This window comes from Vulpes vulpes, chromosome 2 (assembly GCF_048418805.1).
Source record: "Vulpes vulpes isolate BD-2025 chromosome 2, VulVul3, whole genome shotgun sequence".
Classification (NCBI taxonomy): domain Eukaryota; kingdom Metazoa; phylum Chordata; class Mammalia; order Carnivora; family Canidae; genus Vulpes; species Vulpes vulpes.
Window position 1 is genome coordinate 104637741 of NC_132781.1, and position 23393 is coordinate 104661133.

The 23393-nt window shown below is 33.4% G+C and overlaps 1 protein-coding gene across 4 annotated transcripts in view; it reads left to right on the top strand.

The window, feature by feature from the left end:
* The window catches only part of TRDMT1 (tRNA aspartic acid methyltransferase 1), a 61119-nt gene extending 39264 nt beyond the window's left edge, over positions 1-21855 (top strand). Inside the window, exons 3-11 of one of the 4 annotated variants that reach the window (XM_026015978.2) lie at positions 843-919; positions 3070-3141; positions 3730-3795; positions 4548-4617; positions 6133-6216; positions 7864-8207; positions 9973-10030; positions 11093-11222; positions 17162-21855. In XM_026015978.2, coding sequence (XP_025871763.1) covers positions 843-919; positions 3070-3141; positions 3730-3795; positions 4548-4617; positions 6133-6216; positions 7864-8207; positions 9973-10030; positions 11093-11222; positions 17162-17262 — 1002 coding nt within the window. In that variant the 3' untranslated portion in view covers positions 17263-21855. Of the gene's footprint in view, positions 1-842; positions 920-3069; positions 3142-3729; positions 3796-4547; positions 4618-6132; positions 6217-7863; positions 8208-9972; positions 10031-10886; positions 10987-11092; positions 11223-17161 lie in introns of those variants that run through there. The other 3 variants (XM_072749429.1, XM_026015987.2, XM_072749430.1) reach the window with 3 other exon arrangements.
* Positions 21856-23393: the final 1538 nt, after the last annotated feature.

A 23393-nucleotide genomic window follows, 5' to 3' on the forward strand; every position in this document is an offset into this window, starting at 1 on the left:
GATGAGATGAAGTGAGGTGAATGATGTAGGCATTGTGACATTAGGGTTAGACTACTAGTGACCTGACCATAAGTCAGAAGGAGGATCATCTGTTTCTGGACCCAGGTTGACTGGGGAAACCACAGAGATGAGACGGACCACTGTACTGTATTTATCTTATCATCTATGAAATTGATGCACATTTTCAACTACTTAGCCCAATAGGGATTATATTCATTAATCTTAACTGTTACCTTTTGAAGTTTTTTGACTACACACAACTATAAAACAATATGATAATTATGGATATCTGAAAATGGGACTTTTTTCATTTTGTAATAATTTAACAGAGACATTACTTGGGCGGGGGGAGGGGCAGGCAGCGGATAGTGATTGGTCAGCATACAACATTTCCTAAATAGAAAATATTATTGATAGAAAGGTCTTACACATTCTCTTAGACCCTATGCTAAGAATTCTTTAATTATAAATGAAGTTCTCTATGTTTGACTCCAGAAAACAAAGCGGTGTTAGACTTGAGGTGCCACAGAGGTGTGAAAGAGTTAGGATTCAGGAAATTAGCGTTCCAGCTCTGCTTTGGCTGGCTCAGAGTCTTGGGGGAAGCCACTTAGTTTTTCATAGCTTCAATTTACTTCTCCAACTTTCTTCATGAGATTGCTTTGGAAAGTTAGTTTAACTGAAGTTAATTTGAAAAATGTTAAGTGTTATATAAACTTTTAAGTATTATAAATAAAACTATTAAGGGTTATAATTTATGATATATTCAGTTATAATTAGCATTTTTCCTTCTTCACTATTCTATGCATCTTTTTATATTTTTTCCCCAAATGTTTGTTCCTTAGGGCATTACACTAGAAGAGTTTGACAAATTGTCTTTCAATATGATTTTAATGAGCCCTCCCTGTCAACCATTCACCAGGTATGTATAATAAATATTTCTTTGTTGAGGAAGAGTACTTTCCAGGAATTCATTAAATCAAATTATACCATAGTTTCAAGCGTGGACACTTTGAAGACTATTAGCTGCATTTTTATAATTTTGACAATCTTCATAAATAATTCCTCTTATCTACTCATATTTATAATTCAGCCTTGATCATAAAGGACATAGCAATTACTACCAAATGAGCAAAGCAGTTTCGTCAATAGAAGATATGCAGAGACTGTCTGGGACCTCTTTTATATTGACCTAAGATATTTACAGTATTTATTTATGACCTAAATTACCTTAAATTAATTAAACTTATGAGTATTCAGGAATATCTTTTTAACTGTTTAATAAAGTAAATGTCATATTCAATTTTAAATTAATGTTAAGTTTAAAAGCTAATTAAGAATGTGTTTATGAATTTTATGTTTCTCAGAATTTATATATATATTGAGTAATTCTGACTTTATAGCTGTATTGTAATTCATTTTTTTATTATACAGTATTTATTTGGCTGTGTATTTCAGGGAATTATATCTTAGATGAAATCTTGATTAATTCATCCTCATTTAGATATTTTTAGTTATCTTAAATAATAGTAACAAGCTTCTGTCTTACAATGGAGTATGCTATTTAATTTAACAAGCCTATGGGATAGGTGTTTATATTATCATCATTTTATAGGTGAGAATATGAGGCATAGAAAGATTAAGTAACTTTCTTTAAGGCCATACACTTAGAAAATGTTAGAGCCAGGATTTGTCAATTATTTTATAATTCCTATTTAAATACTTAAGATGATTTTAAATGGGATGTCACATGTAATAAATATTCTGATTTAAATGAATATTCTCATGCTTAATTAAACAACTCTATAGGAAATTAATTCCCCAAGGATTTATTGTGTCCTTGTAAGCCAGGCATTGCTTTTGATGCTGTAGTTCCCATCCTCAAGCAGCTTATAGTCTAAGGGGTCTAAGGGAAATGATTGACAAATAATTATCATATCATATGATACAAACTATGTGATAAATGAATTCTAGAAGTGCTGTGAGAACACAGAGGGGAAAATGGCTTGCTGCATGGTAGGAGACAGGAATTCTCTGAGAGGCAATATCTGAACTGTGTCTGAAAGCAGATTGGGAATTTATCAGAAAAGGCAGAGGGCATTCCATGTAAAGATGCCTCCAAGCATATGCAAGCATATGGCCTGTTGAACTACAGTGAGTAGGAGGCACAGAACAGAATGTAGCCCTAACACTGCGCAGCCTCATATATTACTGCACAGGGCCTCCTGTGTCTTCCCTACTACCAGCAGCCCAACTCCAGCTGCTGATGGCAGCAGTAACTGATTCTGTAATACTGTCATAATTGCAACCCTGAGAGGAAAGGGACACAAGATTTTTGAGGTGTCTATTCAAGTCTACTCTAAGTCTCCATCTGAGCCTCAGATCCACGGATGATTCTGGCCCTGCTGGAAGGTATGAGGGAACTGACAAGTGATGTCAAGTCACTCATCTAAGGCAAAGAAGCTAGTAAATAACCAGGTCTTAAACCTTTGTCCTCTGTTTCTACTATCCAAGCCCAATCCAAGTCTTCATTTCTGCTTGATTCTTGATCACATTGAAAATCAGGCATCCAGGTTAAGTCTCTACTATTTACATTGGACGAAATTGGCTTTGTCTTACCTAACTATGGTCCATGTAGATGGTGGTTAGTTATCAATTCCATGACTCTATGTTGCCACCCTACCAAGCAGCTCATTCATCTGACCTTTGTTGTCTCATCTGGGACAGAGCAAAAGGTGTAATCAGCCAGTTGTGTGTGTGTTTCCTAAACAAAGTGATTTTAAGAGGGTAATTGAGGTTATTCTCTATTGACTATTTGTTCTTCTCGGCTCTTTGCCTCATGTAAGTCATTTGGCGCATTGTTTTATAATAAATATATTTATTAGGCAAGGGTTTTTTTTCTTTTTAATTAAGTGAGTAAATGAATTTTGTTCTCTATAGCAACAAAGATAATATTTTTGTGAAGACCAACTACTTTTAGTTCTCTCAGTTTTGATGTTTTAAAAGTGATTTGGTATCTTTCTATAAGTAAGATTCATGGTGAATTTTATTTGTACCTTCTTTATCCTTTAGAATTGGCTTACAAGGTGATGTGACTGATCCAAGGACAAATAGCCTCTTATATATTCTAAATATTCTCCCAAGGTAAAAACTTAGATTTTTGTACATATTTATCTTAAATTTAAACCTTTGGATTTGGAAGAATGTGATATTTGTCATTTTATAGAGATGAGCAGTTTATACATGCAGGCTTCAGATACTGTGCATGTCTTTTATCTTCTTCTGCCCTGATAGAATAACTGCAAATGTTTGCCAATTCCATGGTTGCCCCTACAGTGAGTGACAGGGAATTACAGTCTAATAGCTAAATTCTATTGCCTCTCTCAAAATTAATGCAAATGATGCTAATGTTAGTGAATGTTGCTGCCCAAGGCCTGCAAACTGTGCTAACCCTAGAAGCTGCCATTCTATGTAAATGGCAGCCCTGAACCCATGTTTTCTGATAAAGTTCAGTGGAAATGAACATTTCAAATGTTAATTTCATTAGCTATGCCATTTTTATGGGGAAAATGAATAAAATGTAAGTTGTCTCTATCCTCTATAAAATCCTTTTATAAAAAGGGAGGATTTAGAAAATTACTTAATCTCATAGTTCCCACAAGGATTTTCTTTATTTCTTACTTCTTAGCAATGACATGTTTAGAATTCCATTTGTTTTTGTTTTTGTTTTAGATTACAGAAACTACCAAAATATGTTCTTTTAGAAAATGTCAAAGGTTTTGAAGTATCTTCGACAAGGTAAAAATGTATCTGCATTGTGTCCATTTTAAACTTGGTATATTGTAGAAACCATTGTGCAATAAAGATCTTAAATCCATACAGGCTGACATTTTATATATATATTTTTATTCATTAATATTGATTTTGACTAAATAATAATACAAAATTTCACAAACTTAGGTTCACCTGATTCTCCCATTTTGATATGTCTGAATTTTTGCAGAATGAGCATTCATTTTAAACAAAATGGTATTTCTCAATTTTAGTTGCTTATATTGTTGCCTGTTTCTTTAGAAGTAGGAATGTTCTCACTAAGAAATGTTTGTGTTGATAGGCATTTTCTGTCCTGCAGAAGCGTTCCCTGGGTCAGATCCCTTTCAGATGGTAACCCCAGCCAGAAAATATCCCTGTCCTTGAACCTGCTGCTATCTTATTAGGGCTCCCCCATCTGACTTGCTACAGACAGAGTTCCATTTCAATAGCAACTTATCATCAGCAAACTAGTGATTCTAACTCTGGATAGAATATAGCTCCAGTTGGGATAAATTATCTGGCAGCTTTGTTTATAATAGAAATCATTTCTATATTTTTTTTGAGAAATGTAATTTCTCAAGTACTAGACTTAATAATTAAGACCTAGGATCATTTACTTCCTAAACAACTTTGGTGGAGATACAGTTTTCACATAAAATGAAGTTTTATGTATAATTTTTTATATAAGAACCCCATTTCCAACTATAGGGTTAACATTTTTTCTTTTTTCTTTTCAGAGACCTATTAATACAAACGTTAGAAAATTGCGGTTTTCAGTACCAAGAATTTCTATTATCTCCAACCTCTGTAGGTATCACAATGATCAACTTTCCCATAAATCTTCCTAAAGGGAATTTGACTCAATAAAAAGAATAAATCTGTTTTGAATAATATTATACTTAAATCTTGAAATTAGCTCAGGCATAGGTCTTTCTAAAGAATGTGGTACAGGCATATAGATTTATTTATATGTATTTTATGGAAAATATTATATAGCTTGTAGCTTATAGAGAATATAAATTTCTTTTCACACAGAAAATAAAGGATATATATATATCCTTTATTTGTATATATCCTTTATATATATATAACAATGGATATATATATATATATATAAATGGATATATATATATATATATAAAGGATATAAAGGATAGTGTGTTTTGAAAATCTGTGGTATTTGGCTTTCCAAATCTGGTGTGCTGTAGTTTGGTAATGCTTCAAAATAATCCAAAATAGAAAACAAAATGAACATATGATAGTTTTCTGGTTAGATTTTTAGAACTATTAAAAATGCAAACACTGTGAAATCTTGCCATTTGCAATGACATGGATGGAACTAGAGGGTATAATGCTAAGCAAAATAGGTCAGAGAAAGATAAGTATCATATGATTTCACTCATATGTGGAATTTAAGAATCAAAACATATAAGCAAAGGGGAAAAAAAAGAGACAAACCAAGAAACAGACTCTTAACTATAGAGAACAAATGGATTGTTGGGGGCAAGGAGGGCTGTAGGGTAAGGGTCAGTGGGGAATGGGTTAAATAGGGGATGGGGATTAAGAAGTGCACTTGTGATGAGCACCAGATGTTGTATGGAAGTGCTGAATCTCTATATTGTACACCTGAAACTAATATAATACCGTATGTTAGCTGTACTGGAATTAAAATAAAATAAAATGCAAACTTTGCTTCTATTTCATGAATATGAAATTAAAGTAAGCAGTTATGATAAGATATTTGATCTTTTATATTACAAGTATCACTATTTTTTCTTTTATTATTGTATTTGTTAGCCTTTTTTATCCTTAGCCTACTATATAATTATTTGCCTTGAAATTAAAAGAAAACTCATTTCGAAAATTAGATGTATGTGTGCTATGAAAATTGGCATTATGTCTGATCTCATTAAGTTTATTTCATATTTATTGCCTTCTAACTTTTAAAATTTAGTGTGTCCTCCTTTTTTAATGAGATGAGGCAATAAATAGCCAAGAATAGCTATATTTGAATTTTATTTTTTATGGTTATTATTAATAATGAATGTGAGAATGTCTATATAATTTCTTATCTGGGAAATACAAAATGAAAATGACTCAAAGACTCATCAGATTCAATCTCTGTTCATTCGAATAAAGATACAAAGCACCAATTTAAAAGGTTAAGAATTTGCTACAAAAATTAGTCCTCTACATATTAATAACAGAATTTTTTCTAGCAGAAACTAAATGCAAACCTATATGAGTTTTTTTTTGTCAGGTGTGACAGTTGATACAAATCTCTCTATCTAATTCCCTGTCATAACCAACTGTTTTCTCCAGTTTGGCATTCCAAATTCAAGGCTACGGTATTTCCTTATTGCAAAGCTTCAGTCAGAACCATTACCTTTTCAAGCCCCTGGTCAGGTATTGTTGTTATTGTTAATATTTTTATTATCATTATTATTATTAATCTATTATAAGTATATCTCAGTCTGTTAATTTATTTCAAGAACTACTTTGTGGAAGCTTATATATGTCTTACTGAATCTGTAATATAGACCACAACCTAGGTCTGTTTTCTAGGGCTTTTTCCTCTCCTGATGCTGTTTTTATTGTTTTAAACAAGACAAAAAATAAAAACTTTTCTTTCATTGTTAGAAAAAATATATGTTAAAAGTTAAAAAAAAAAAACTATCGTCAATGCTGTCTCCTCTTTTTCCCCTATTACTTCCCTTTGACCATTAACTGTGTCATTTTCCCTCCGATAGAAGCCATTGATTATTTATGTTAAAATTCAATTATACTATCTTAACAGTGGCTTAACACAGTATTTTAACACATTGGTTGCATTTTCTTTGAAGTCAGTGCTATTTAGCCTTAGTTGATTAAAACATAGTGATTAGTACAAGCTAGAATAAAATGCTCAATTGCTATGGATAGGATCTCTAATAATGCAAGCAGCTGTGCATGTTTCCGTCAAAATTGCTGTGGAAAACAGAATTTCGATGGTTCAGTGTAGTTCTCCTTAACAATCACAGGTAAGGGCAGCCCTGGTGGCATGGCACAGCGGTTTAGCGCCTTCTGCAGCCCAGGGTGTGATCCTGGACACCCGGGATTGAGTCCCACGTTGGGCTCCCTGCATGGAGCCTGCTTCTCCCTCGGCCTGTGTCTCTGCCTCTCTCTCTCTCTCTCTCTCTCTCTCTCTCTCTCTCCCTATCTCTCTCTCTGTGTGTCTCTCATGAATAAATAAATAAAATCTTTAAAAAAAAAAAAGAAAAAAACAATCACAGGTAAGAACTTGAAAGTTATGTCCTCCTAACAGGGGATCAGTAGTGTCATTTGGGTCCCCTACCATATCATACCAATACATCTCCCTTTCCATGGTCGTCAATTCCAAAAACAATATATAAACTATATTAACAAAGACATCAGCATTAAAAATCCCTGGAACTATTTTTCTTTTACAAACTAGGACATCCATTATTCATGGTTACATGTTTTGCAGGAACAGGGTTTTCCTATGGGACTCATGAGTACAAATAACCTTTTAGGGGAAAAAGCTTTCCCTTTTTTAATTACTAGTTTTCCTTTAGACCATGCATATGTTCCAGTTTTTCTTTTTTAATGAAGGGATATGGCAAACTTTGATCCAATACACATTTTCTGGAAATGTTAATGTTTCTTTCTTTCTTTTTTTTTTTTTTGAATGCTGTGCCTTTTAATCCCACGATTTATTCATCCCATAACTACTGTGACTTTTTAAACCTCTTTTTCAAATATGATACTAAATTCAACATACTTCCTATTGCTTTGTTGAATGTTTTTATTTATAAATATGATAAGCAGTAATCCCATGAAATAAATCAGTTGTAGCCTGATGACACTATAGCTATATGATGAAAATTTATAATAACTTGTATAAATACAAGTAAATCACAATTTCTGTGTTTTTAATGACAACTCTCTAAAGGCTAAAGATATTTTTTTATATAACATAAATTAAACGTTATTAATTTGTCTCTTATTTTTAGTAAAGCTTTTAACGGACTGTGTATTTTCCCTTAATGCCAGGTGCTGATGGAGTTCCCCAAAACTGAATCTGAAAATCCAGAAAAAAATACAATAGATGCAGAAAATAAAATTGAAAGAAAGAAAATTGAACCAAATATTTGCTTTGATAAGGGCAGACAGTGTTCTGGAAAAGAGACCATTCTTTTTAAGCTCGAAACTATACAAGAACTTGACCGGAAACATCACCAAGACAGTGATCTCTCTGTGCAAATGCTAAAAGATTTTCTTGAAGATGATGTTGACATGAATCAGTATTTTTTACCACCAAAGTCATTGCTGCGATACGCTCTTTTGCTAGACATTGTTAAGCCCACTTGCCGAAGGTCCACATGCTTTACCAAAGGGTAGGTTTAAAAAGACTCTTAAAATGGTATATTTAAGATAGCCAGGTTTTTATGGCTATTATTTCTTTTTGAACTTCTCAAAACAAGAAGCATTTTACAAAATGTTTCTGCTAGAATGATTTTTTTTCCCCCTTAATTGCTTGCTTTCATGTTCCAATAGAATGCACGAGTGAAAATTCCTTCTGGCAGAACATTATGTGCACATCCCACAAAAGTGCTCATAAAACACAATGCCGTTTGTTTGGTGACCTTCATAAGAGCTTAATTACCCATAGTGGAAACATGGTTTGTGTAGATACTGAATTTGCTACTTTTTAGCACCTTTCTTTTTATGGCACTTCAGACCTCAAAAATTTATGTTCACTCTCATGATAATATATAAGAAGAAATTAAGTTTTAATATGAAGAAATAAAATTAAATCATCTGGTGCACGTTAAAGCAAATTTAAATTTTACTCAATTTTTAAAAATAAATAATGTGGTTTTATGGTTCAAAAATCAAAGGTACAAAGATTGTGAGACTCCTTTTTCTGTCTCTCTCTTGCTCATCCAGTTTTCTTGCTTACATACAACCAGACATTTCAATTTACTCTCTAATCTTCCAAAGGTATTATGTGTGAGGGTTTATTTAAATATATATGTTTCAAAAAATATATATATATATGTTTCACCCCCTTTTTTAGGTAAGTGGTAATATACTGTATCTGTTATTATGTACTTTTTTCATTATATAATATCAACTGAATGTTACTATATATGAGTACATAAAGAACTTTATCATTCTCATAGTATATCATAATGACTTTTATTGGTTACCTTTGGGTTATTTTTTGAAAGTTAATATGTTTTTTTATCGATTTTTTTAAACCTACAAAGAAGGGGAAAATCAGGCCTTTCCAGAAAATTTTGTAAAAGATCTCAATCTCTTCTGTTAATGCCACTCAACCTCACTTGATGAGTAACTGTATGATTTGAATCTTCAGGCTTTATTTTCACCCACTTGTTAGCTTTAGCTTTCATGCATACTATGTCCCCCCTCAACCATACCAGATTTACTCTGATTTTATCATGTTCTGCCCTTGTATTTCCAGGGCAACTGATTTATTGCTTTCCATTGCCTTAAAAGACTTTACTCAGCTGTTGTCTGTTTCAAGTCTGATAAGGCAAGACTTATCAGTTTGGTAATAAAACACAACCTTGAAATTCTTTTGTAATTATAAAGATGGTATAAGGGAAGCCTTTCTATAAAAGTCTATTTTAGTGTAGATTATATCTATATATCTATATATCTATATCTGTACATACACACATACACCATACACACATATGAGAAAACAGAGGTGATGGTTCAGGAGTTAAGAAATAGTAGCAATTTATTTTCACCTATATAATGTTTGGCTTAATGTGGCAGGGATGCCAATATTGAAGAGCATTTGGATATAAATCATACAATTTGGATATGAATTTGGATATAAAGCATACAAATGCATGCTTTTTAGTGATAAGCATTAAGATACTGACAATACAAAGAAATGATAATAATGTATGATTCCAAGTGGTTTTTACACAACTCAAAACACTATGCCAGGTTTAAATAGAATGATCTTATGTCTTTCGCCCAGTGATTTTTCACTTATTTGTGTGTTTCAGACTATTTCAGAAGGATGTAATTATGTAGATTGGTTAATGCATTTAAGAAGTATTTAAGAAATTTCACATTAACAAATACATTAGATGCTGCATAATACATGTGTTAATCTTACAGTTATGGAAGCTACGTAGAAGGGACAGGATCTGTGTTACAGACTACAGAGGATGTGCAGGTATTGTATATTGTTTTAGAACTAAAATGTTTGAAAATTATTTTAAATAAACCTATTTAATACTTAGAATTTGAGAATATTAAAATAATTGTATATGTTAAATTGGGAATGAATATACACATTATTTTTTAATTTCTTGTTGCTAGATGAATTTATATACAAAGAATATTTCACATTTCACTTTCTCTTTTCTTATTCTTATCTTTGCTATTCTTTTTATTCTATAAGGAGTAAATTGAAATTTACAGCATGCAATATCTAATGTTCTCTAAATGATGTTCTAAAATGATCTAATGTTCTAAAATGATGCACAAATATCTTAATATTCCTTTGGATCACACACTATAAAACTACCTTTTAGGGAAAGAAAGCTACAGCTTAGCAAGACTCTTTATTAATACTCCATTTGTAAACTCTTCAGGGCATCATAGTTGAAAACAAGCTTGATATGCTGTAAAAATATTTTATACTTTTGTATCATTTTGAAGTCAAATCACATTATTTTCTATTATGCTGAATTAAACTCTTACCATTAGTAAAATTTACCCATGGTAAAAATCCTGTTAGAGGCAAATGAATAGATTTAAGAATTTATAGTTACCAGATGTATTTTATCATTTTAAGAAAATAATTTGATGAAATTGATCATAAATAGTAAATATTTTAATGATATATCTGTTAGCATTATGGAGTTGATTTCATTGGTTGATCAGGTTTCTTTTTTTTATCTCTTACTGTATTTCTTTATGTCATGTTGCCATTGTTTATTTCTTATGATTTAATTTTTGAGGAATCAGAAATGACAAGTAAACAGGAAGTTTCCTAACTTGTTCAACATCAAGTTCTTTGTTTTCAGACATTTCAGTTTTGAAGTTTATATTGCCCATGATGGGCCAATTACAGAATCCATTGGAAGAGACGTTTTGCCCTGTGCATTTTGCTACTGGCTATTACAGCACACTGTATGTTCATCCTTTTTAAAGTGTCTCACAAGAGATGATCTTATCTTAACAAATCTACTGGCACTCTACTTTATCAATTATCTTGACTGTTTTCTTACAGATTGAGGATATCTACAAATCCCTTACCAATTTGTCTCAAGAGGAAAAGATAACAAAATTGTTAATGCTTAAACTTCGATATTTCACTCCTAAAGAAATAGCAAATCTCCTTGGATTTCCTTCAGAGTTCGGTATGTGGGATACACACAGACCCTAGCTTTTGTGTATTAAAGGTCCCAGAGTTCAAAAGAGACTCAACAGGTGTATTTATGAATACACCCTTGCCCAGAGAGATGGATGTAAGGAATCTTCCTGTCATAGTCAGACCATTTTTGACATTTTCCTTCCCTCTTCTTCCTGCTTTTGTTCCTAACCTGACTGAGTCCATTTCCTTCAGCCTCCACGCCCTCTCCTTTTATTCCACTAATGGTCTCACGTGGTTTTCAGGGAAGAAGGACCAAATCCACAGTTCTTCCCCTCTCCCCACCGATGGTAGTTAATAGCATGTCTTTCTCCAGCTTTATTTTCTTGATTCCAGAAGTCTTGTTGTAATAACCCCACACTAGATCTTGTGAAAGAATGCCTAGAAATGCCCTCTTTATGAGGAAATTAAAAAGTGGTTGAGGAATTAATTTATTTTTTTGGTGGAGAGTGTATTTGTATTTACCCTCTTCAAAGACACATACTGATCAGTTACCCACCTTTTGTCCTCCTGTAAGTGGAGAAAAGAGAAGGTGGAGAGGTGGTCTGGGAAAGTGTTTTCCTAGCGGAAAGAAAGGGTGACTCAGGAGCACAGATGCCAGAATGGACAAGAGATTATGGTGTCTGAAGCAGGGAATCTCAAGAACAAAAATGAATATACAGTTGCAGAGTACGAAGGACTAAGTCCTAACCTCCTTTGTGATCCAGGCAATCTAGCAATTGTTGGTGTTAAGAGATTGGACATGTTGCCCTTGCCTTGTAAAGTGCCCTGCCCCATCCCTGACCCCTCCTTCCTGGTGCCTGTGCTCTCCGTGGTAGTGATGCCATCAGCTTCTTAGGCTGTCAGGAGTGTGTTGCCAGTACCTGGCTCCTGGTGACTGGGAGGGTGAGGGGAAAGACCTAATATGCTTCCAGGTCTACATAAAGAGGACACATGTGTTTGATAACACTGGGGGATTGATTGCAGAAAAGCCAAAGTCTTCTAAATCCAGTATTGTGATATTAATACAGTACTCTTTTTGAAGCAGATAATGAGTTAAATAGATCATGTTTTAAATTCTAAATAATGGACTTACAGATGAGGTTTTGGAACACACCCTTCTGTACCTTACGAATAAAATGACTATATAATTTGACTGTCCTCTTGGTAATTGGTTCTCTGAGTGTAGTCACAGCAACCAGGTTTATTTTGTAACTCTCTGCCTTTTTCTTGGTGATCTCATTCAGTCGCAAATATCCTGGGGAGTGTTATTTAAAAAAAGCACAAACTTTCCTTGTCTTAGTCTATGTCACAAAATGAGTGAGAACATCATAAAACAAAGAGCTAAAAATTAGACTCAGGAATTTAGTTCCCAGTCTGCCTTTTTGTTTGCTTTTTTTTTTTTTCTTTTTTAGGAGGAGCAATCAAAGGTATTTTCCATAGCACTACAGAGAGAAGAGATTTACTATCTAATAACTAATTCCTACGTTTTCAGTGCATGCTTCTTTAAACAGTAGAGTCAGTGCAGAAATACAGACAGGTAGCATGGACCCCAGAGTCACACTGAGGAAGTTTGAATCCTAACAGCACCTTAACCCTCTGCTTTTATTTACCCCTCTGTAGAATGGGGGTAATCCCAGCATCAATTTCACAGGGTCATTGTGACCATTAAGTGAATTATAATATGTAAAGTGTTTGCCCACCATCTGACATACAATATAAAATTTAAATGTCAGCTTTTATTTTTAAAATATTGGACATTAATTTGCTTTTTTAGCCTTCATAAATATTTTTTCTGATCATTTAAAAATTTTACATGGGTAAATTAGGATTTTTCACAGCTTTCTGAAAATATATGTATAATACATACAAGAAAGCCTTTTTAATTGCTTAAGTTTCTTTTAAAGTATGTGATATATTTTATAATCAGGCTTGACTAATGTCACCCCTGAGCATCACTGTGACAGAACTGTCCTTCATGTGTGCTTCCAAAATTATTGACTCTGAATCTGAAATGGACATTGTTTGAGCTTCTTGTGCACTGTCAATGATGGATTTGTATCGATCCTTTCATACATTTTGTGCTGGTTCTTTTTGTGGCTAGTGGCGTGCATTTGTGAGATAGCGAGCTTTGGAAGAGGCCGCTAACCTATACTTACGGAATGAAAGCTGTTATCTTGACCTTGTTAATGCTATGTTTCTTTGTTTTTGAAGATCGTTATTATTTTTAATGTACCGAAGTTTTTAAAAGTCACCTTTTAATTTAAAAAAGTTATATCTTTATATAAAATACACAAGCACTCACACGTATATAATTTTTACAAATCTGACTTTTTGCTTTCAAACCTTTCTTACTCTTTGATGTAATCTTAATATTACAAAATGTCATCCCTGGAATATTCTAAAAGTCTGTGATATATTTGTATCTCTGGCTAATTTGAATGAAACAATTTTTTAGATGACTAATGTACTTGCCTAAGACATATTATCTTTATAATAGCGATTTTATGGTCTTGCTCAATTGCAAATATAATTTTATTATGTGATCACTTATTTTATTACAGTAAGTATAATGTCAAGTGTTGATGAAGCAACTTTATCATAACCAACTCTTCCTTCTGGTCCTCACAAAACATACCATTTGCTTTCTTTAATACTTTTTAATTATTTCCTTCATTTTGTTGTATAAATTGCTTTTCCTTTATTTAATTGCTATGCCAGAGGATACTAAATATGAAAATTGTAACTGACATTATAGTGTATACTTCATGGACAGTCTTTTATGTTGCTATTTGCAAGGCTTTGTTCTAGCAAATTTTGTATCTGTAGGCCAAATTTTGTTTGAAAAAGAATATAGCAAATGGAAGTGCAATATGAGAAAGTGTATTTGTGGAAACAGAATACAAAAAAAAACAGCTTGAGGGACTTATATCCAGAATATATAAAGAACTCTCACAACTCAATAATAAAAAGAAAAATAATTCAACTAAAAATGGGCAAAGGATTTGAATAGATGTTTTCCAAAGAAAATAGACAAATGGCCAGTAAGCACATGAATAGATATCTGCATCATTAATTATTAGGAAAATGTAATCAAATAAGATACTGTTTCACAAAAATGACAGTAACAGTATTGACAAAGATTTTTGAGAAATCAGATCCCTTATCCATTGCTGGTGGGAATATAAAATGGTGCAGCTACTTTGAAGAACAGTTCAGGAGTTCCTCAAATGTTAGATGTGGAATTACTTTATGAGTCAGCATTTTCACCCCCAGGAATATATCCAAGAGAGCTGAAAACACATGTCCACAAAAAAATCTATACATAATGTTTATAACAGCATTATTCATAATCAAAAAGTAGAAACAATCCAATGTCTATTGGTAGATAACTGGATAAATAAAATACGATCTATCCATGCCATCGAATAGTGTTTAAAGAGGAGGTAGTGTTGGTACATCATGTTACGATGAATGAATGAATCTTGAAAAATGCTTACTGAAAGAAGCCAGAAACAAAAGACAACATATGGTTCCATTGATATGGAATGTCCAGAATAGGCAAATACATAGATACAGAAACTAGATTAGTAGTTGAAGGACAGGGAGGGGCAACGGGGAGATGATTGCTAATGGGTGCCAGCTTTCTTTCTTTCTTTCTTTTTTTTTTTTTTTTTTTTTAAGATTTTAATTCTAAGTAATCTGTACATCCAATGTGGGTCTCAAACTCATGATCCCGAGTTCAAGAGTCACATGCTTCACCACCTCAGCCAGCCCAGCATCCCTCTTTATCTTTTAAGTGAGACATAATTGACATATAATATTGTTACAGTTTTAGGTATGCACCATGATGATTTGATATGTACATACATTGAGAGATGATCACCACAAAAAGTCTAGTGAACATCTATTATCATATACATAGTTCTAAAAAATTTGTTTCTTGTAATGAGGATTTATTGTAACTTTTCAAATACACAATAGAATATTATTAACTATAGTCCCAGGCTGTGCACTCAGGACTTATTTATTTTATAGCTGGGAATTTGTGCCTTCCAACCTCTTTAACCCATTTTGCCACTCCACCCAACCACCAGTTTGTTGTCGTATCTGTGAGTGTGATTTTTTTTTTGTATGTCTTTCCTTGCTTTGTTTCTTAGATTGCACATATAAGTGAGATCACAGAGTATTTGCTTTTTTCTCTGTCCATCTGTATTATTGCAAATGGCAAGATTTTATTCTTTCCGTTATGACTGCATAGTATTCCTCTGTGTGTGTATGTGTTTGTGTGTGTGCATAGGTTGTTTCCATATCTTGGCTATTGTAAATACTGCAATGAACGTGAGGTGCATATATCTTTTCAAATCAATGTTTTCAATTTTATTCCATAAATACCCAGAAGTGAAATTGCTGGATCATATGATAATTTTATTTTTAATTTGTTGGGGAATTTTCATACTGTTTTCCATAGTGGCTACACCAGTATACATTCCCTCAATATATTTTGCATATAAACCCCTTATCAGATTTATGATTTACAAATATTTTTCTCCTGTTCTGTAGAGTGCCTTTTCATTTTGTTGATGATTTTCTTTGCTTGGTTGTGCAAAAGCTTTTTAGTTTGATGTAGTCTCATTTGTTAAGTTTTACTTTTTTTTTTTTTTTGCCTTTGCTTTTGGATTCAGATCCAAAAATCTGTTGCCAAGACTGACTCTTACTTTATTGACTGTTTTCTTTTAGGTATTGATGGTTTCAGGTCTTACATTCTAGTCTTTAATCTATTTTGAGTTAATATTTGTGTGCCAGAGCATGATGCTTCCAGCTTGTTCTTTCCGAAGATTGCTTTGGCTATTTAGGGTCCTTTGTGGTTCCTTTTGAATTCTAGGATTGTGTATTCTACACAAATGCCATTGGAATTTTGATAGGAATTGCCTTGAATACGTAGACTGCTTTAGATAGTGGACATTTTACTAATAATCCTTCTAATCCATTAGCATGGACTATCTTTCCATTTGTATCTTTCATTTCTTTCATCAGTGTCCCCCAATTTTTAGTGTATGGATCTTTTACCTCCTTGGTTAAATTTATTCCTAGGCATTTTATTTTTTTGTTGTTGGAATTGTAAATGGGATTGTTTTCTTAATTTCTCTTTCTGATAGTTTGTTGTCAGTGTATAGAAGCACAACAGCTCTTTGTATGTTAATTTGTATCCTGAAACCTCACCGTATTCATTAGTTCTAACAGGTTTTTTGGTGGAGTCTTTGGGGGTTTTGTATATATAATATGTCATCAGCAAATTGTGACAGTTTCGCTTTGTCCTTTCCAATTTGGATGCCTGTTACCTCATTTTCTTTTGCCTAATTGCTCTGGGTAAGACTTCTAATACCATATTGAATAAAAGGGGCCAGAGCGGGCATCCTTGTCTTGTTTCTGATCTTACGGGAAAATTTTTAGCTTTCTACTTTTGAGCACGATGTTAGCTGTGGGCCAGCCTTCTTTTTGAGGTAATAAAAATGTTCTGGAATTAAATAGTGGAGATGATGCAAAACTCTGTTCTAAAAGCCACTGAATTATACATTTTAAAAGGGTTAATTTTATTTCCATAAAGCTGTTATTAAGTAAAGGAAAAGAACTGTGAAATAATGGTAGCCACCACTTTTCCTAAAGTGCTTTAAAATACAGATTTTGATGAATTTTGTGGATGTTATGGGTGTACTCATGTATACACTGAGCATAATATGTTATGTGATATGATAATATCACATTGTGTAAGCAATGTAATCTTATATTTTTGGCTTCAAATTCTCATTTGTTAATTGAATTTCATGTCAATCTTAGGGACTTACTTATGTGAATGACCACTATGTTCTTACTAAAGGTTACATCTTTTATCTCTGGAAGTTAATATTATAAATGATTGTATTATAAATTATTATCTCTCTTTTCTAGGATTTCCTGAGAAGATAACAGTGAAGCAGCGTTATCGGCTACTTGGAAATAGTCTCAATGTGCATGTAGTAGCTAAACTAATCAAAATTCTCTATGAATAATTTAAAAATAACTCTGAAAGATGGTCGCATTATTTCTTCATATCCAGATGGTAATTCTGAAATTCTATTTTGAATTGATTTTGGTGAAATTCAACTAAACTCTCTTTATCTCTCTTTAAAAAGAAATTTGGATTTATCATAAAAATGCCAATTTTTTCCCTAAATTTGTATTACTGTATTTTGTAAAACAGAAATTATTACGTTTTTGGAGAATGTATTTTCATATGAAATTGCTAAATATACATGTAAAATATTCTCTTTTACTATTATGATATTAGCAAATTTAGAACTATGGAGATTGAATGTCTATGTGAGTATTTTATGAAGTGTTGTGACTGGCGTAGTATAGTGAACCTGAGAAATTATATTTTTGTATGTTAATTAAATAAATTGCTTTATGAATCCTATCATTTTATTTATTTGTTAGGTGATTAGTTCTTCATGCTAATATGATGATTCTAATTCTGGCCTGTTTGAAACATTGAATGTTTTACTTAATTCCAATCTTTAAACATTTCTTAATTTTATCAAAACAAATGCATATAATGTTTTAAAACAAATACTCATAATTCGATGTTATACAACAGTCAGAAGAAAATGTCAGAAAAATAATCCTACCTCCTGATTACTTCTCCACTGGAAGCTACAGAAAATGGAGGTAAACATTATCTAATTTTATCTTTAATTCTACCTCCATCTGAACCCTGAAACTTCATTGTCCCTTCTTCATTTGTAAATACTTTCCTTGAGTTTACTATCATCAGAGCTTGCCTTTGTCTTCCTTCTCTGCTTCTTATAAGTTAAATTTTCCATCAAGTTCTAAGGAATGTAGCTTGGCAGATTTTAGGGAGGAAACTGCCCTCTGACCCCAATTCATGTGACTGTTCTGTGAATTAGCTTTTTAAACTTTCTCTTTTTCAGTAGACTTCTTGGAATTAGGGTTTCTAATCAAACTGTTTTGTATAATAATCCTGTCATTTTGACTTCAGTGACAAAAACAAGTAACAAAAAGAAGAAAAATTAAAAGAAATAAGACCAGAAATATCACAAGATTAAAATGATATTTTTATCTTTAAAGGATAATCATTTTGATGTGTAGAAATTAGAACCCTGTGCATTGCTGGTAGAAGTGTAAAATGGTGCAGCCACTGCAGAAGATAGATGATGATTCCTTTAAAAAAATTAAACATACAGTTATCATATGACCCAGCAATTCCACTTCTGGGTATTTACCCAAAAGGATTGAAAGTAAGGACTTGACCAGGTATTTGTATACTAATGTTCACAGTAGCATTATTCGCAATAGCCAAAACGTGGAAGCAATCAAAGTGTCCATCAGTGGATGAATGGATAAACAAAATGTGGTGTATACATACAGTGGATTATTATTCACCCATTGAAAGAAAGAAATTCTGACATATGCAATAACATGGATGATCTCTCGGGATATTATAGTTGGTGAAATAAGCCAGACACAGAAGGGCAAATTTTCTATAATTCCACTTATATGGAGTACATGAAAGAATCAGGTTCATAGAGATAGAAAGTAGACTAGACATTACCAGGGCTTGGGGCCTGGGAGTTCATGTTTAATGGGTGCAGAGCTTCTGTTTGGGGTGGTGAAAAAGTTTTAGACATAGATGGTGGTGAGAGTTGCATAGCAGTGTAAATGTACTTAATACCACTGAACTGTATACTTAACAATCCTTAAAATGGCAAGTTTTATGTTATATACATTTTACCACAATTTAACAAAAATACCCTAATCATTCCCCACCACCATTTTTCAGAAAAACTCATAGATAAATATGGATATAGGGAAGTTGTAGGCCAATGCATATACATATCAATTATCACACCTACATTTTGTGTATAGTATTTAAAGACAAACCTTAGCACAAGTCTCATAAATTTTAGTACACAACAATCTGAAATTACTTTGTCACACTTTCATTAGGTTCTCTTCACTGCTGAAAGAATCTTACTAATAAAAAGGTTCAGAGTTTTACTATGATTAAGCTATAATTATAGTGTCCTATGCCCCATTGAGCAATGTTACACAAAATAAGTATTGAGTTCCAGTGCACCAACTATAAACCCATGAAAGCTCTGTAGAGTGTTTTCTTCCTAATTATAAAACAGAATATTACTTTGTGAATTTTTTTAAATTATTGAAGTATATTCAACATAGTGATTCTTGCCCTTGAAAATAAAAAAGTAGCAAGCATAAAACTCACACCTTAATGAAGACATATTTACAGTGTCATTTATTTAGCATATACATACATGCAAAATTAATCTTAAAAATGTTATTTTAATGAATGTCTGCTCTATGTTTTTGGTAATAAATATGCCTAACATTTGTTCTACAAATCCTGATATTTGGACTTACTGTTAATTTATGCAGTATTTTGGAAACTACAGCCTCTTCTTCTAAAAAGAACTATATGTAATGAAATCTTTACCATTTCTAACAGTAAACTGATTTTTAAAAAAGATTTTATTTATTCGAGAGAGACAGAGAGTGAGCAAGAGTGGCACAAGCAAGGTGAGGGGCAGAAGGAAAAGCAGACTCCCCACTGAGCAGGGAGCCCTCTGCAGGGCTCGATGCCCTAACCCCAAGATCATGACCTGAGTCGAAGGCAGATGCTTAACTAAACTGAGCCACCCAGGTGTCCCAGTAAACTGATCCTTTATCTTCCTTTTTGTATCACTTCTTTTGGTGCTTTTTCAAATTGCTTGCCAAATAGTTTAAAGTTATTACTCTGCCTCATACTTTTAGTATGAGGCAACTCATACTCAACTTTTTTGGACCCCAAACTAATGAACAAGAGATAACCAAATGAATTAATACAAGCAAGATAAATCATATTGGAAAATTATTTTGCAAAGGAGATAGGTAGTCATCATACTAGAAAGAGCTGGAGCTTGAGAGTCTTGTGAGGAAGTAGAGCCAAATGACAGAAGGAAGGGCACACATCACCCCATTACTAAGGGATCAGTTGACCTTCAGAGCATCCTACACATTTCGTTCTGGCTCTTCAACAAGACGTGCACCTGGACACTGCCCATAAAAAGTGAGACAATACTCTGACTACCAGCCTGTTTGCTCCCCTCTCAAGATAGAACCTTTTCAAGAGACAAAACCAGGAGTCGAAGTTGTGAAAGTCAGGACTATGCAGAACTTTTTAAAAAATTGAGGGTAGTGGGTAGGATTCCTTAACAAAAATACCAGTCTGTTTTCTGGTTCAATCTCAACATAGTTCTGGTCAGAAGTTATTCAACTAGAGGCCTCTGAGGATGGAGAAATGAAGCTAAGGACACATAAAACTCGTTAATTCTAGTGATTGCAGTGCAGAATGAAGAAGCAACTACTGTGTTGGCCCAACCTCATGTGTATACGGACAGATGCATCGTGTGTGCCAGCTGATGTGTCTGCATCCAAACTGAAGTGCCTTTTTTTGGAGAGGGAGGTAACTTTATAGTGTAAAATCAGAATTTAGGGGTGCCTGGGTGGCTCAGATGGTTAAATAAACATCTCCCTTCGGTTCAGGTTATGATCTCCAGGTCCTGAGGTCGAGCCCCATGTTGGGCTCCCTGCTCAGCTGGGAGCCTGCTTCTCCCTCTCCTGCTCCTCCCCCTGCTCGTGCTCTCTCTCTCTCTCTCTTAAATGAATAAATAAAATCTTAAAATCAGAATTTAGAATCAAGAGGTTCCCAAATAAGCCAAGATAAAATAATAAGAATCTAATTTTAAGTCCATGTAGATAAAGCAGTTAAATGTGTTTTCCTAAGGTGGTTATGCTATTGAAAAGATGGCTAACTTTTTATTATTTGATCTTCAGCTTGGAACTATGACTATTTTAGGTCACAAGTTACAGACTGGTTTACAAATAGCTTTGGACTTTGAAATTGAGTGAGGGTCATATGATCTCAGCAGTTTTCTCAGAGCCTGTGGTTGAACTCATTATGTAATTATGAAATTTTTCAAGACAGCCTTTGAACCTCCTTGTACTAGAACTCTCTTCCTCTCAGCTCCTTTTTTTTTTCCCTCTCAGCTCCTAATGTGTTTCATACAACTATCCTATCATACAACTTCCTGACATTCATTTATTTTTTTGATCTGCTTCTAATCCAGTCTCTTCTTTCTCCATTCATCATACCAAGATATCTCAGTATGCCTATAATATCTCATTTAGGAACCCCTTTGCACATTTTATTAAAAGGCAGTAAGAATCTGAGACATTTTCCTCAACTTCAGTTTATATCAACCTGTCAGCACCATTTTTCCTCTCATCATTCCTTCACTTTGCTACTAAAATTTTAAACCTACAGTTTAAAAAAACAACAACAACATAGTTTCCTAGCCTCTGTGTCTCTTTCTCTCTTTAGGACATGTAAGAATATTTTACATTAAGATATTCATGCTCTTCGAAATGTTTTGCAAACATGACCCAAAGTATTTCACTGTTTGTCTTGACTTGTGAGTTTATTCCTTTTTAAAATTTATTTGTTCAATAAATATGAACATGTGCAGAGAACTTTTTTGGCTTCTGATGCCTGAAGTACTCAAATAAATTTGTCATATTCACCATAGGTTCTGAGTCTTATTTTCAACTACATCCAACACTTACAGCTCTCCATCAAATACACTATATACTAGATTCCTAAAATTTTCAAAAACTTATTTTCCTATAAATATGAATCTAGATAGACATTTTCATAAACAAGAAGATGGGAAGTTAATTTTCCCATAGAACTCTTCTTCATAGCTTTAGAATGTTCTCGTTTCTTTGCTTGTACATACCATGGTTTCATCGTTTACTTCAAGGATTTGCTCTGTATTTTGTTTGTACCTTTATGTCTATTCATATCAGTGCAGATTTAAATTATAAGAGTGTAAGTAGGAAACATGTTTATTTAGCCAAGTTGGCTCTATAATCAGATGAGATCACCTGGAGAGTCTAAAGAGAGTGGAGAGCAGAGGTCTAGAGCTGAACGCATCCATTACTAAAGATTTAGTCCTTTATAATCCAAGCCATTTTTCTAAGATCTCACCCTTTCCTACAACTTCTTTTGCCTGTGATACCCAGATAATTCCAGATCCAATATTTTTCTTAAGCCCTATTCTAGAATTTTTATGCTGGGACATCTTTAACTTGAGTATCTTGCTGTCCCATCAAACTTGGATTATTTGTTCTTTTTGTTTTTTTAAAGATTCTATTTATTCATTCATGAGAGACACACAGCGAGAGAGAGAGAGAGAGAGAAAGAGAGAGAGAGAGAGGCAGAGACACAGGCAGAGGGGAGAAACAGGCTCCATGCAGGGAGCCCAATGTGGGACTCGATCCGAGACTCTGGGATCATGCCCTGGGCCGAAGGCACTAAACTGCTGAGCCACCCAGGCGTCCCAAACTTGGCTTATTTGAAAACAAATCATCGTCCATTTAAAAATCAGTTCTACTTGGGGCACCTGGGTGGCTCCATCAGTTAAGCATCCAATTCTTGGTTTATGCTCAGGTCGTGATCTCAGGGTTGTAGAATTAAGCCCCATGTCAGGATCTGCAGTTAGCATGGATGGAGTCTGCTTGTCCCTCTGCCTCTTCTCCTCCCCCTTCTCTTTCTGTCTCATAAATAAATAAATAAATAAATAATAAATAAATAAATAAATAAATAAAATCTTTTAAAAAATCAGTTCTACTTATGATTAGTTTCAATATTTCTCTTCATGGTACTGCTTCTTTCCCAATCTCCCAAATTCGAACCCATCGCCCAAGATCATTGTCACCTTCTTTCCTACTCTATTTTCATTTATCAGCTTCTATTAATAAAATGGCCTTCCCAAGATGGCCTTCCCTGAGCAATGATTCACTTTAGGAAATCAGAAAATGTCACTTGGAAACCTCAAGATATACATGCCCAATTGCAACCAGATTTGTATGCTTGGCTAAACATGTCGACATTGAACAAATTTCAGTCTTCTGAATTCAATCTAGCATGAATATCATTTTTATAAGATAGTTGTTATTCTACTCAGCTAGTTCCTTACACAAGTACAGTTAAATGTCACTCATATACACAAACTATTGAAAACACCTAATGGAATGTGATAGTCCTTATGTAGTAGATTTG